The sequence below is a fragment of the Struthio camelus genome, chromosome 16, assembly GCF_040807025.1.
Source record: "Struthio camelus isolate bStrCam1 chromosome 16, bStrCam1.hap1, whole genome shotgun sequence".
Lineage (NCBI taxonomy): Eukaryota > Metazoa > Chordata > Aves > Struthioniformes > Struthionidae > Struthio > Struthio camelus.
Window position 1 is genome coordinate 18,289,727 of NC_090957.1, and position 14,851 is coordinate 18,304,577.

At 45.5% G+C, this 14,851-nt stretch overlaps 1 protein-coding gene and 3 non-coding genes across 4 annotated transcripts in view; all 4 read right to left on the minus strand.

The window, feature by feature from the left end:
• The window catches only part of TEX14 (testis expressed 14, intercellular bridge forming factor), a 35,164-nt gene extending 20,530 nt beyond the window's left edge, over nt 1-14,634 (minus strand). Inside the window, exons 1-14 of the mRNA XM_068910057.1 lie at nt 14,575-14,634; nt 13,970-14,113; nt 9,437-9,551; nt 8,971-9,136; nt 8,067-8,203; nt 7,278-7,359; nt 6,701-6,831; nt 6,053-6,166; nt 5,454-5,577; nt 4,174-4,352; nt 2,765-2,916; nt 1,825-2,015; nt 1,437-1,587; nt 95-1,068 (exon numbers count right to left, since the gene is read on the minus strand). Coding sequence (XP_068766158.1) covers nt 95-1,068; nt 1,437-1,587; nt 1,825-2,015; nt 2,765-2,916; nt 4,174-4,352; nt 5,454-5,577; nt 6,053-6,166; nt 6,701-6,831; nt 7,278-7,359; nt 8,067-8,203; nt 8,971-9,136; nt 9,437-9,551; nt 13,970-14,105 — 2,652 coding nt within the window. The 5' untranslated portion in view covers nt 14,106-14,113; nt 14,575-14,634. The remainder of the gene's footprint in view (nt 1-94; nt 1,069-1,436; nt 1,588-1,824; nt 2,016-2,764; nt 2,917-4,173; nt 4,353-5,453; nt 5,578-6,052; nt 6,167-6,700; nt 6,832-7,277; nt 7,360-8,066; nt 8,204-8,970; nt 9,137-9,436; nt 9,552-13,969; nt 14,114-14,574) is intronic.
• On the minus strand, nt 10,067-10,279 carry LOC138061341 (small nucleolar RNA U3). The gene has a single exon (XR_011134976.1). It is a non-coding gene; the product is annotated as a small nucleolar RNA U3 (small nucleolar RNA).
• Nucleotides 11,912-12,124, minus strand: LOC138061350 (small nucleolar RNA U3). The gene has a single exon (XR_011134987.1). It is a non-coding gene; the product is annotated as a small nucleolar RNA U3 (small nucleolar RNA).
• On the minus strand, nt 12,971-13,183 carry LOC138061351 (small nucleolar RNA U3). Its single transcript, XR_011134988.1, has one exon. It is a non-coding gene; the product is annotated as a small nucleolar RNA U3 (small nucleolar RNA).
• Nucleotides 14,635-14,851: the final 217 nt, after the last annotated feature.

Sequence of the window (14,851 nt, forward strand, 5' to 3'; positions counted from 1 at the left end):
GGGCAGCATCCAGAACCATGTCTCTCTTCACTACCCACAATCCTACTGAAGAACCTGGTAGTGATAAATGCAGTCACCCTGCTCCACACTTTACCTCTTGATCTAGGTCCATTTGATCATCCAGGCTTTTCACTGTGCTGAAGCTGAGGTTGTCTTCGTTTTTAGTCTTACTCCTCTGATGAAAGCACTTCCCTTTCTCATTCTGGATTGCCCACGTTCCCCCAGCTGCCTTTGGAATAGCTTGGAAACGGTCTCCACCCAAAACTCCTCGCGCCTGACACGTTATCAATGGTGGAATATAGTCACTTGATGGCGGACCTATGGCCTTCCATAAAACAGGATCAGCTCTGGAAAATGGGCTATTGGTATTTTGAGCAGTATCATCAGACCTGTTCCAGGATCTTTCTAGAAAAAGCTGCTTAGAAGTCTGATTCATTTGCATTTCCTGGAGCAGCTTTTGCTTTTCAGCAAAATTTTCTAATTTGTTTAGTTTCTCCTCTGTGCTGCACAGGGAACTTGATGCCTGCTGCAACATGCTCTGAGCAATTTTTAAATTAAGTACACATTTGCTGATGTGCTGCCCAGCTTGGGATGGACTACTCATTCTTTTCCCCGCATCTCCTCTCACCTGTGATCCCTTGCACAGCTCAGAGGCCTCACTTATCCTTTCTTCCTCTTCTGTAGTGTACTCTGTACCCAATTCTGAAAAGCTACCTTCCTCATAAACTAGCTTTTCCTCATAGTGCATTCCAGGGGATGCAAATAGGTCTCTGAGGGTAGCCTTATCTCCTTTTTGCTGCCCTTTTTTATCCTTCAGATTATGACCTAACATAGTGCCTTCTTCCAGAAAGTCTTCATGAAATTCTGGGTAACTGGCAAAGATTTCATTCATTTCAAAGCTACAGAGGCTCTCATCCACATCACTGACACTGCAGGTCACCTGGAGTTCAGAAGCTACATCATGGCTTTTTTCCTGTGCAACTGCCTGTACATTGCTTGGTGTCTCAGCATCCACTAAAGTCTCAGATTCCTCAGGAAAAACAGAGCATCTTTGGGCAGTAGAGCTGCCTGAAAAAAAAAAAAAAAAAAAAAAAAAAAAATCAGAGGTTAAGTGTTAAGCTATTCCTCCAAACGTCCAAACGCATTGCTTTCACCCGTTTAGGAGTCCATACATTTTAGTTATTATGTGAGCAGCATTTCATTCTCTCTATTGAAGACAATGTGCCTGCACTTCAATTACTCATTAGACACACAGTCTTGAATTGATGTTAATAATCAGGGTGCTAGCTAGAATCCAAACCTCATAGCCTTCTATTTTCAAACTGGGCCACAAAAACCTGTAAGTGCTTGCATTTTGATTATTAAGATGAGACCCTCACGCACTGAGGGACACGCTAAGTGAAGGACACGTGACATCTTGCGGAAATGAAACTCACCAATCTCTGTTATCTCTTCTCCTTCCAATCCCAGTGTTCTCTTCTCGTAGTTAAAAGACGATGCCAAACAGATGTTTATGTCAGCTAAGACAGCAGACCTTTGTGCTTTTGGCATTTCATCAGCACGACCAGCTTGAGACTCAGTCAAGTCCTGTAATATGAGAAATGCTATAAAAGACAATTACACTTGACAAAGCAATGCCTCCAGCTTCTGTTTTAAGGTGATTTGTCTCCATGATCAGAGAAGGATACTCTCAAGTTCAGATTTGACACAAAAAAATCCTTCCACCTAGATTTAAGCAGAATGACCTAAATTTGAATAGACATTAACTCTTGATTAACCAAGCGCCATTTTAAAAGCATGAAAGGCTACAATCCCGGAAGTCACCTTTAAGTCATTCTTCAGCAAGTACTGAATATCCTGAAGGTTCATGGAACGGTTCTTCTGTTTAGGTTCTAGCCCTGACTTTACAATATCATAATAGGGTTTAGGAAGTCTGACATCTGCTTCTAAATGCTGTCCCAAACTTATGAGTTGCTTAATAACTGAGTCTTCACAACCATCCCAGGGAAGGGTCTCTGCAAAACACATAACAGGCTTTATATGTTACAAGCTACATATTAATCCTAGTAACAAAAATTCAGAGAGACAGAAGTATTGCTGTCTGAATGTTCCATAATTTACAGCTTCCAGCACTCAGTCTAGTCCAGCTTCTCCCGTGTACTGTGCCAGCAGTAGATGATTTCAAGGAAGCTGACAGAAGTCTCTGTAGTAGACAGTTATGCAATAGCCCACACACTCGATTCTTCATTCTCAACTAGCTGGTAGAGGGTTTAATTTTTAGGATAATTGCTTATCTTATTTCACTGTCAAAGTAGTCAAAGTCAATATATATGTAATCACCTGAAGTTCATCTCCAAGTTACCATAGTGATCAAAAGGATCAAAGTTCTACAGGCTCATTTTGCACTTTGCAAAGCATTAACTGAATGCTTTATTGTCCTTGCATCAAGGGGAAAGATAAACGGCAGAAAAACACTACAGAAAATTACATCTAATTCCTACCTTTAATCTCATCCTTTAGTTATGCAATTTTAAACTTTTCAATTGCGTTTTATAACAGTTTTCACTAGCTATTGCCACTGTCATTAACATTCATTTTTTCACCTTGAAGTTTCCTCTTCAAGGTTAATTCTATTTGTGTAATCGTGGCAAGGTTTTACACAATCACATAAGGAAGTTAAGCAGACATTTGGGGGCACGAGAGTCCACATTAAGCACATTCAATGGGCTACCCTAGTGACAAAAGTCTAAACCTACAGATATACCTGTCAAGGCCTCCTGCATTACCGTACAGAAGCTATAAATATCCGATTTGACTGTGACAGCTCTTTCAAGGATTACTTCAGGAGAGCACCATTTATACAGCTGGATTGGGACAGGAATACGCGTCAGATCACTGTGTTCTCCTCCATCTCTGCTGTATAAAAAAGTTAAATATTGGGATAAACAGAACAGTCATCTAGAAGTTATATCTTTTAGAATTAAGCACCTGAGTTTGTTACATTTTCTTGTTGTTTAAATTATTCCCACTCTCCTCATATTTACCAAAACAATGAACCTAGAAGGTCTAAAGTAGACCTGCAAAAGTCTCTAATATTTTCAAATCAATAAATACTGTATTTTGGCACTACATAGCAGAGACTTCTGCTGGTGAAAGTAACATCTTTCAAAAATTTACTCTCAAAAAATAAATCAGAAAAAGTTAAATCTCCCACTAACATTTTTACAACCAACCTTTTAAGTCTGGCCAGTGTGCTCAGAGCAGAGACAAAAGACAAGAGAGTGCCACCTAGCCTGTCAAGATTTGTTTTGCAGTGTATACTTCAGTACAGGAGATGACTTCCTCCTCCTCTGCAAAGTTTTTTTTAACATTCTTGTTTATTTCACAGTAAGCTGTATGTGTCCAAAAAACGGTAGCTATTAACACATCTTGGCTGTTCCTGATAAATTGAGTTTGCAAGGATGTCAGGAGATGTCTTTGCTCCTTTCAGCACAGTTCCATTGGCAAGTTTTTGTTTATAGCCAGTTTTACTCTCTCATTTCAGTCTAATCAAACCAGTCAGTTTCTGCCTTTCTAAACCAACTGCACAACAGCAAAGTACTGCGAAAAAGTAAATGAAAAGAATGGTGTCCCTCATAAAAGAGGCAAAAACGTACTAAAGCCTCTCCTTGTCCTAGGGTATTCTTAACTACCATACCAGCAGTTCAGTGAGATGTGAGAGCCTCAGCCCTTTAGCATAAGTCTCCATAAGCACAAGTTCATTATAACAAGAATGGGCTTAAATTATTTTTAGCCCAGCAGCAGAATTAGTGACTCAAAGAGGAATTGCACCTCTGTTCACTAAGATTAGGTTCTATTTCTCCATGATAGTACTTTTATACTCCTGTAAAGAGCTTCTTTTACTACTTTTTATTTTCAAATGTTTACAATTAACATAAAAATCAAGTCCACTTGAAATTTGCCACGTTACCTGAAACAAGTTAATATACCTGAGCAGTAACAATTAACTTTTTAAACTCCCACTGTCAATTTTTTAACTGCCCACTAGAGGCAGGAAGGGGGTGTGCCTAGCAATCAAGGGCATCTGCTAAATCACACCACCAGAATTTAGCACTAAATTCAGCTTTACTTGCGTACGTCCCTTTCACAGAAAACAGTGAGGCAGTTCTTTACCTCTCTATCATGTATTCCAAGTTGCATAACTTTGCCTCACCAGAAGAAACGATTTGAATAGCATAGGAGGTAACCGAACGGTGGATAAATCCACGGGAATGTAGAAAACGCAAAGTGTCATTAATTTGAAGCAGCAGATGTAAAATTGTCTCCATGCGCAGCACAGGGAATTCTGAACGCTGAAAGAAACAGAATTCCAAATTTGCATTGGAGGTCATTACAGCTTGAAACAGTAAAAAAAAAAAAAAAAAAAAAAAAAGTATTATCGTACAGTAGGAGGCAAAGAAAGTGAAAATGAAACATACTGTAGTAAAAGTCAGACAAATTACCCTTGCCGAATAACGTATATGTACTCAGAATCAAACCAAACAGTAATACATTAAGCAGTAACTAAGAAAATATCGATTGAATATCCCAAAATTCATCTTGAAGCAGAATCAACTCTTAGAATCTCCAGCTTTTATCTACAATTTCTCCAGTAACTTAGATGTCTGCATTCCATCCCTTAAAGGAGAAAAATTAGGATTCAAATAACTGAGAAAAAGAGAGAGATAAAAAATGTTCAGTGACACTAATAAAACACAAACCAGTTGGTAAAAAACGAACTGAGCTCAAGCCTTCACTTTTACACACAGGACATGCAGTTTGCAATACAGTGAATGCAAACATTCCAGGGCAAAAGCTGATTTTGTCACATTTGCAATGTACAATCACATGCAGGAAGTTAAAAGTGCAAATACATTTAACAGCAACTATTTTAAAACTGTTCCAAAAAAAAATAAAAATAAAAATGGAAAGTCAATGTAATTGCACATTAATCGAAGACATCAGTGAACTCCTATGAATTAGAACAGATGTAGTAGAAAAAAGCCAAACAGGTACTCAAACAATTCACAAACTGTGCAGGATTAAGAACTCAGCTGCTCCTTCCACTTGACTTTGTTAACAAAAAGAGCAACGTGAAATAAGATACAGCGTATGTCCTTCTTCTGTATCTAGAACCAAAAGGGGCTCTCCTATATATCCTGCAGCCAGCTGGGACTAAGAACTACCCGCAACAGTTAATTACATCTCTCCAGAAGAAAGAAAAGCCCCTAACAGGATTAAGGTTTGCCATGGGCAAATACTTACAAGCCTGCACAGAGTATCCAATACTGTTCAATGATACAGAAGCCTGAATACAGACACAGAAAGATGATTTTGTCTTTTTGTTCTTTGAGTAAAGACTGTAGATCTAGTTACCAAACTTCTTTTTATTTAAAAACAAATATTCCAATTACCCTTTCATGTAGAATGCTGTACAGAGAACCAAAGTTTACCCTCTCATATACTAAACGGGTTTTCTCCAAGTCACTAGACAGACAGACAGACATCAACTGCAGCAAATGAGGATGACGAAGTTTACTGCAAAGGGAGAGGAAAAAAGCGTAAGGTAAATCTGAGATTAAAGGAAAGAGTGTCCCGGCCTTCTAGGTCTTTTTTATCAAGACAACATGAATGTTTTCAACTTATCATTAAAACACAGAAAATTATAAAAGAACCACTGATGAGAAGGCATTCAGGAAAGAATGTTAATTGCTGCTACTAGGAGAATCTAGGATTTATAGATTCTTCGTGTTTGCCATCCAGGAACATGCAATGCAGTATTCACACAGACATAGGAGAAGAGAATCTCATCTCCTCCCCTACTAGCCATTCCAGGCGGGAAAGGAGGTGGGAAGAGACAGAGAGGTGGAAAATAACATTTATTTCTCATTTGGAAAAAAAAGCACGCGGCAGGTGCTTTTTTGTTCCTGAGGTTATTCATTCACACTTCCTCACATCTCTGGAGAGACCCAAACCCCAGGAGAACTTTTGGCCACTACAAATTCTTTCTTACCTGCTATATTCCTGCTCTGCAATGAGAAGATCAGCTAAGCGCAGTTTACTACAGTTCTGATGGGGCTCAAAGCTGAGTTCCTTCACTGTAACTCTGCTGCCTCCCCACATTAAGCTATAAGGAGAAGAGGAGTTTCTACAAGATATTTTGCACTTTTTTTTTTTCCAGTTACAGGATTACTTACAAATAATTTTGTAATTCCAACAGCTCTGATGCTGTCTCCTACCATCAGTAACAATGCCATTATTTTGATGACCCAGGCAACAGGCAAAGAGTCTTTCAAATTAACAGTAAGTTCTCATCCTGTTAAAGACTAGGCGTAGCAGGACAGGTCTACTGTCCAAAGATACTACCTTCTCATGACCCAAGGCAAAGAATAATGACGCTGCAAAACCCCTCTCAGCCCACTGTGATGCAAGTCAGATCTTTGGGAGGATTAAATCACCAATTTGCTGATTCTCTGTATGCCTCTAAGGCAGAAATACTTGCTACAGAATACAAAAGATTAAAAGAAAGAAAGAGAGAAAAAAAAAGGCTCAGGCCTTGCAACACTCATCTCACCGTAGTTTTGAGCAGGTGGGCCACAGCCATACATACCCAGAGGCTTGAGGTGGAGAGATGCTAAAAATCCCTTTGAGTCCTACTCACTTTGTCATAATCATGTACGGTCCAACGAGGTAAGAGAATGTTGGTTCATCATCTGCCTGAACCACTTCTTTTTCCCCAATAATAGGGAGAGATGCCAAGTACCCGAGATGTCTGCTGCCTGTAAGATAAAACTGAAACAAAACCAGGGCATAACCAAAAGGAATATGCAACATTCCCAAGATCACATCCACCACAAACTCACTGAAAACTTTAACAACATCACTGCAATGGAAAGATTTAACTTTGCTATTTTGGCAATGTTAAGATATCCATGTCAAAAGCTTAACTTTCTATTTAAGTTGAAATAAGAACAGCTCAAACAGCCACTAATAACACATGTGAAATTTCACAAGTGAGTCTTTATTGATTGTTCCAAAACAGCTTCGCCTGATAGGACTTACTAATGACTAATGACCCCTGAATATTTGGGCTCTCCACAGTTTCCCCTCCCCCCCCCTCATTTCAGTAGGGATAAAAGCATACTAATAATTAAAAACAACACAGACAGGGTAATTGCTATGAAGAAAATGAAAACTGTACTAATATCATTTGAAAAACATTATCCATAGTATCTTACCTTCCCAAAACCAAAGCTGTAAATGTTCCTGGCTGAATTAGCTCCACCTTTTAGAAATCTACTGAGAGGACTCTCAACATTTCTAAGTATCAAAAACATACAAGCAGTAAGAATAATGACATAGGCCAAGGTTTGAGTGAAGAAAGACAAAATCATAAATACTGCAATAGCCAGGTATTTTAACCACTGTGCTTATTTGGTCCCACACTAAAACTGAAAGGCATTCTCACCAGTACAATTAGATGCTGAAATTCCAAGCTATTCCAAGTTTATTGTGCAAGCTATTAGCATTCTAAATGCACTGTTAGGATCCGTTTGTTCCAAGCAAGATAGCCAGAAATACATATGTGTGTGTGTGTGTGTGTGTGTGTATCTCTAGGCTGCCAAACCACTTCGTTCACAAGTATATTATTTTCTTAACGCACATCTGGCCTAAAAGGGCATGAAATGGCTACAAATATCCCTCCAAAAGTTTCGCAACGCCTTTCAAAAAAATCAAGAAGCTGAAACTACTTCACGTTACAGCTATTCTAACACTACTAAAATAGAATATTTCATATTACCTATTGCAAGGGTAAGTAATATTTGCAGCTATCAAGTTCCCCTTTGGAACTCCCATAACAAAAATAAAAAAAAAGATATTCCAAATATATGTTTAAACAATCAGTCAGGTTTTAAATTGGATATTGTAAAAAAAGAGACAAAAACATGTTAATTTTAAGATACTAGAATACGAAATTTAAATGCCTTGTAGCTTAGTTCCTCAGCACTTGAAAAATAAATTCTTACCCTTGAACGAGGCCACCAAACCTAGATGGATTACAGACCAGTGCTTTCGATGAGTCAACCTTCCTGAGTAGATCAGAGGGAAAATTGTGAATGGCGGCCTGCATGTGTGCTGTACAACGCTGTATAAATTCTAACATCTAAAGGGGGTGAGGGGGAAAACACTACTTCAGAACTGTAAGTTATTCTATTTTAAATAACTAAACCGTGACTAAGGAAAAAAGTAACTTATTACTTACAATATTTAAATAGTAACTCCAGCAAATAGACACACAGGAAAACTTGAAGAAAGTCAATTGCATGGAAAGGTAAGAAAGCCCACTTCAAACACTAAATGATTAACACTCCCAAGACAATTCACCCACTGAAAACTGTAACATTTTAGAAGAATATTATAACAAAAGAAAAGAGGAATATTACAACATCAGTTTTAAATCAATGTTGTAGTTCTAAATAAATAAGTTCTCTTCTTATAGCTTGCTACCACGCTAACAAAAATGGCATTTATATTTTTTTGAGAGTGATCACTCACAGACTGAGGCATGCAGAACTCATGAAAAGCTTTAAAACCTCTAATGGGTTTATTCCCAAATTACACATGCACGCAAACAAATTAGATCAGGGACTGAAAACAAGGGCCTGTTATTCTCCTCATAGTACACTTACACATAATAGACCAAAAAGGTTATAGACACAGACAGGCCCCTGCACCTCCGTAAAACCTTAGTTAAATAATCTGAATCAACAGGACTCCAGAATACCGCCATTACGGCCAAAAAAAAAAATTTAAATAATTTTTCTAACACAAAACTTCAGTAATTTCTCCTTGAAATGCTGAGGTTTCTTCACTTCAAGATAAAGGTGTGAACACATACCTAGCACATACTCAACACACACATCTATATACCTGAGCACTACTTTCTTTTCCAGCTGACATTGCCCAGTACTGCGGATTTTTTCCATCTTTATCATGTACTCTCAGATCACCTCCTCCATCCAGTAACTTGCTAAGAATCCACTGATTTCCCGAGAACGCAGCTGCATGGACTGGGGTGCTTCCATCATAACAGCGACTGAGGAACATTAAAGGAGAAATGTTTCAACCTACCCCTACCACACTCAACTAGCTGTGCCTCTGGGGAAAAAAGTAACACACCTAGAATGTTTATGTGCTCCCAAGCAACAACATATACCCGGAGGTAAGGAAACTTAAGCACCTCCTTACCTCTGAGGATCTTGCGCTAAAATAGTAACGTTCATCTTAAGCACTTCTTCATTTAAATGCAGCAAAAATCGTGCATTACGTTGACTGAAAACATTAAAGGTAATATCAGTTTCAATTTAAGAATGGAAATGTACATTTTTTACTTAACTGATTAGGGTCTGAGCCGAAATCCAACAGCACATCCACTATTTTACCAAGACCTAGCAAAGCAGCAGTGAAGAGAGAAGTTTGGCCCAAGGAATTTACAGCATCAACAAAGATACCTACAAGAAAATAAAAGATTAGGAAAATGTTTGGTTTTCTGTTTTTCCTAGCGAAAAACGGGCAGTGGCTCATTAACTCTGAACCTGATTACCATATTCCTTTCGAAAGACTGGAAATACAAAAATAAAAATATTTACAGAAAGAAATACAAAAAAGCAAATAAGCTTCCTTGTGTATGGTATGAATAGAAAGTTACAACTAACCAACAATGTTTTCAAATAAAAGATATACAAACGTCAGAAGCAAAGCATTAACTAGGATGGGTGTGAGTTACACCACAGCATCACATGAACAAAAAGTAATTTCTGCTAAAACATTAATTAAGAGTTTGGAAAGTATTTGGGTATCTTTCCCAGTCATATTGAAAATTAAGGAAACTCATTCATTTTTCAGCAAAAACCTTCGGCATGGCCCAAACACAAAGATAGAAAGGAAACCTCCAGGGACACAAACCTCAGGCCCAGCATCCCAACACTCAATCTGTTTTTCACCAGCCGAAAAAAAAAAGAGGCAAACCACTCAGCCCGTGCTCTCTCCCTCCTGCCGCCCGAGGGCAGCAGGAACGGTCATCAATGGCCCGCGGCCGCTGCCACCAGCAGCACCGCCCGCCCGCTTCGCGCTCAGGAGAGAACACCGCCGCTCCTCCTCGTGGCTTGCGAGACCAAACACTTTCGATCACACTCCTCTAGTTACCAACTACAGAAATGATCCCTGAAAGTATAGTCTTGCCCCACTCCCCGCACGGACCCCGCCCCACCCGCGCGCAACCGCCCCCCACATCACGGTCACTCCCCGCCGCCGCCACCTCCGCCGCCCGCCCGCGCCCCCCCGCCGCCGCCGCGCGCCGCCGCCGCCCCCCGAGCCTCCCCCGGCCCGTTCCGCCGCCCGCCGCCGCCGGCGCGGGGCGCCCCGCGGGACACGCCCCCTCGTTTGCATTAACTCCCGCCGCCGCCCAATCGCACGCGCCGCCGCTCCCCATTGGCTCTCCCGCCGCACGTGAGGCCGCGGCCCGCGCTCAGGCCGCCGCGTCCCCCCGCCCCGCACCGGCCCCAGCGACCAGGGCCCGCGAAGCCGTGGTGCCGCCCCGCGCCTCGGCTGGATAACTGCAACGCCTCCAGGAGCGGAATCGGACTCTCGGCTTAGGACAGCATAGCATGCCAACCGAGGGCTCAGGGGGTTCCCTCTCCACTACTGATGAACGAAACCTCTCACTGAACAGAAAAAGGCTCGGAATGATAATGTTAAAAAAAAGCCCGAGGAGACTGTGGAACCCTGGCATTAGAAAACCACAAACTGGAAACAGCTAATAGCAGAAAGTTTAGACTTTCTGCTAAGTCACACAGAAGCTAGGAAGAGAGTTCCTCTTTTCAATGCAAGAGACAGCCCACTCAGTCTGTGCTCCCTCTTTCTCACTCCGCCAAAGGAGCGGAGGAGGACCAGGCACCGCTGCACTTTTCTTGCCTGGCACTCCAAAGAGGAGGCCTAGGTCTCCTCTCTTGTTGCTACCAAGTCTCAGCACTTTCCGTCACACACTTTTGTGCCAACTAAAACAAGCCCAGAGAGTACCATCTTAACACTATCCTTTATGCCTCCGAATCCAGTCCAAGTACTACGGACTTCCAGCTCCGCGACACGAATATGATATCAAGCAGTTTCTCCCAACCCCTGTCTCCAGGGGATACCCAGGGGCTTCAGTTTCCAGCCTGACTTACCCAGTCTTTCACAGCATTGCAAAGCATAAACAGCACAATATTAAGTAGCTTCTCCCTAACCCCAGTCAGACTCTGCTGGAAAGCTCACCACGCCTCCAGATCTAGCATGAACCACACAGCCTTTTGCAGCATGGCATGGCGTGAAAGGACAACATCGAACACAACTTCTCCCAAGCTTCTCTCACACTATGACGACTAGTACCCTGTTCAATAGCAGCAATTCATCTTAACAGCACACACCGAGTAATATTTTCTCAGACAGACAGATAGCTCAGAAAGAATACTGCCACCTAACTCCCACACCGGGGTACTAGCAATCTTTCAAAGTATTTCTTTTCACTGAAAAACTCTCTCTTCCCTGGGCATTAAAACCCAGACCAGACTGGCTGCTCCCCTCTCCTGCCTGTGAAAGGCCTGTACTGGTCACTGCTATCCAGAGCCCACTGAAGGGCTCAAGAGCAAGCAAGTACCATCCTTTCCAGGCAGGAGGCAGCTGGGCTCTAGCATCATTCAAAGGCTTGGGGGGGGCCTACCAGTCTTCCTCATGATACTTGAGACCTTTAAAAAATTGCTCCCTGCAAAAAACCAATCATTTTTCTAAACACCACGTTATTCTATTTTTCACCAGCCGAAAAAAAAAGAGGCAAACCACTCAGCCCGTGCTCTCTCCCTCCTGCCGCCCGAGGGCAGCAGGAACGGTCATCAATGGCCCGCGGCCGCTGCCACCAGCAGCACCGCCCGCCCGCTTCGCGCTCAGGAGAGAACACCGCCGCTCCTCCTCGTGGCTTGCGAGACCAAACACTTTCGATCACACTCCTCTAGTTACCAACTACAGAAATGATCCCTGAAAGTATAGTCTTGGCCCACTCCCCGCACGGACCCCGCCCCACCCGCGCGCAACCGCCCCCCACATCACGGTCACTCCCCGCCGCCGCCACCTCCGCCGCCCGCCCGCGCCCCCCCGCCGCCGCGCGCCGCCGCCGCCCCCCGAGCCCCCCCCCGGCCCGTTCCGCCGCCCGCCGCCGCCGGCGCGGGACGCCCCGCGGGACACGCCCCCTCGTTTGCATTAACTCCCGCCGCCGCCCAATCGCACGCGCCGCCGCTCGGGCGGGGAAGCCCAGGCCCCGCCGCGCCCCCGGAGCGGCGACCTGCTCGGCCCGCGCTGCCGCCCGCACCGGGGCCTGGCCCCAGCGACCAGCGGCTCCGTCCACGCCACAGAGCCGCCCGCCCGGCGACGCTCCTCGGGGTACCGGTTCAAGGAATAAGTCCGCAAACCGCCCCCTTCACACTGTTCCCTGAACCTCCAGATCCAGCCCGAGTGAGGTGCACCGCAGTTGATGGGTTAACATCACCAGCAAACACACGCTGCAAGGAGTGGGGGGCTGGACCAGGGGACCCCCGAAGTCCTTCTCACCTACACTATTCAATGACATTCTCATAAGAGCAAGCCGTTTCTCCCAAATGCCATCAAATGCCAACGAGCAATACCCCCGGCCTCCAAATCCAGCCTGAGTTGGATTGCCAGGGAAAGCGGGGCCTTCCAAGGACAGCGTGGCATGAAGGGGAATAGCAAAGACAGTCCGGTCTCCCTGGCCCCCACCGAACTCTCTCTCCACTCAACAGCACTATAAAAAGAGCCCCGTAAAACCCCCTTGTGGAAACACCACGTTATTCTATTTTTCACCAGCCGAAAAAAAAAGAGGCAAACCACTCAGCCCGTGCTCTCTCCCTCCTGCCGCCCGAGGGCAGCAGGAACGGTCATCAATGGCCCGCGGCCGCTGCCACCAGCAGCACCGCCCACCCGCTTCGCGCTCAGGAGAGAACACCGCCGCTCCTCCTCGTGGCTTGCGAGACCAAACACTTTCGATCACACTCCTCTAGTTACCAACTACAGAAATGATCCCTGAAAGTATAGTCTTGGCCCGCTCCCCGCACGGACCCCGCCCCACCCGCGCGCAACCGCCCCCCACATCACGGTCACTCCCCGCCGCCGCCGCCGCCGCTTCCGCCGCCCGCCCGCGCCCCCCGCCGCCGCCGCGCGCCGCCGCCGCCCCCCGAGCCCCCCCCGGCCCGTTCCGCCGCCCGCCGCCGCCGGCGCGGGGCGCCCCACGGGACACGCCCTCTCGTTTGCATTAACTCCCGCCGCCGCCCAATCGCACGCGCCGCCGCTCGGGCGGGGAAGCCCAGGCCCCGCCCCGCCCCACCGCCCCCGCCTGGCTGAGGCGCGTTTCCGCCGGGCGGCGGGTGCTGCCTCGAGCGGCCCCTCGTTAACCCCACCGCGATTATCCCCCTCCCCGTGGCATAGGTTAGTCTCATATTACTCTACCTAGTCAGGCAGCTTTAGAAGAACACCCTAGACCGCGTATCCGTTAGTAGTGTTGCGGAGAAGCCACACCAATTGGAATAGTGCCTGCTATTTAAGCGCTCTAAATTGCAGTATTTTAGGAATATTTACATGCATACCTACAATTGATATTCATATAGTCATACTTCTTACGTTCAGGGAGAAACGACCCCTCTAAAGCTCCATTTTCTGTACATACTACTTCATACTCATTGCTTTTATGCTATTAGGATTCTGCTTTTAGAATCAGCTGAATAGGAAGTTTTTCAGGTTTTTTTTTTAGGAACAGCAAGACAGAATTTCAGCAAAATATAAGGTCTCATTTACAACATTTCCTGTTCCCATGTAGTTAAACTCTTACCTTTTTTCAGAAGTTTCTTCACTTTCACATAGTTTCCTTGTCTGACATATTCATGCAGTTGAGCTTCCAGAGAGTCATTTTTTATACTTCCAAGCTGGACTGGACACGGAATGGGAACAGGAAGAGCGTGAGCCATCTTCTTTCCTGCTAAGAAATTATGTGGGATCTAACAAAGACGAGAAATACCACAGCTCAAATAATTTGGTTTGGGCTTCAAAACTTCAGTAGCTGACCCAACTGCCAGCGAGCGTTCCTGAGGAAACCTGAGAACAGAGGGGGAAGGCGGCTCAGTCCTTTAGTCACAGAGGGCGTCGCGCCCAGGGAACGCAGGCCCGCATGGGAGATTTGAACGTATCGTGGAGGGACTTCGTCAGGGGACAGGGCCTGCTCAAGGGGGAGATACGGCCCCAGGAGGATAAGGAAGTCCCGATGAGGGAGGCCCAAGGGACATCCCTGAAGGAGCGCGACTGGATGACAGCAGGACAAAGCCAGCGCCGCTTCTGGATCACGGCTGCTCAGGGACACCAGCCCTTTGGCTATTTCTGCACCCTGACGACCGACAACCCCGCCCGGCACGGCTAGGCCGCCAACGCCACCCCCCTCACCTCAGCCCCACGCCGCCTCACGGGAACCGCCCGCCGCCGCCCGCTCCTTAACGGCCGCGACGGCCGCTCACGCGCCCCGGCGCCTCGCAGCGCCACGTGCCGCGCATGCGCTGGCCTCCGGCGCGCCTCGCGGCTCCGCTGCGCATGCGCTCGCCGCACCCCCTCCTCCCCGCCCCACGCAGGCACGCGCGGGCCTCGTGCGCGCCCGCCGGCTGAGGCGGGCGCCTCGCCCCGCGGGCGGGGTATCGCGGCTCGTGCGTGACACGCGGCGTGTTGC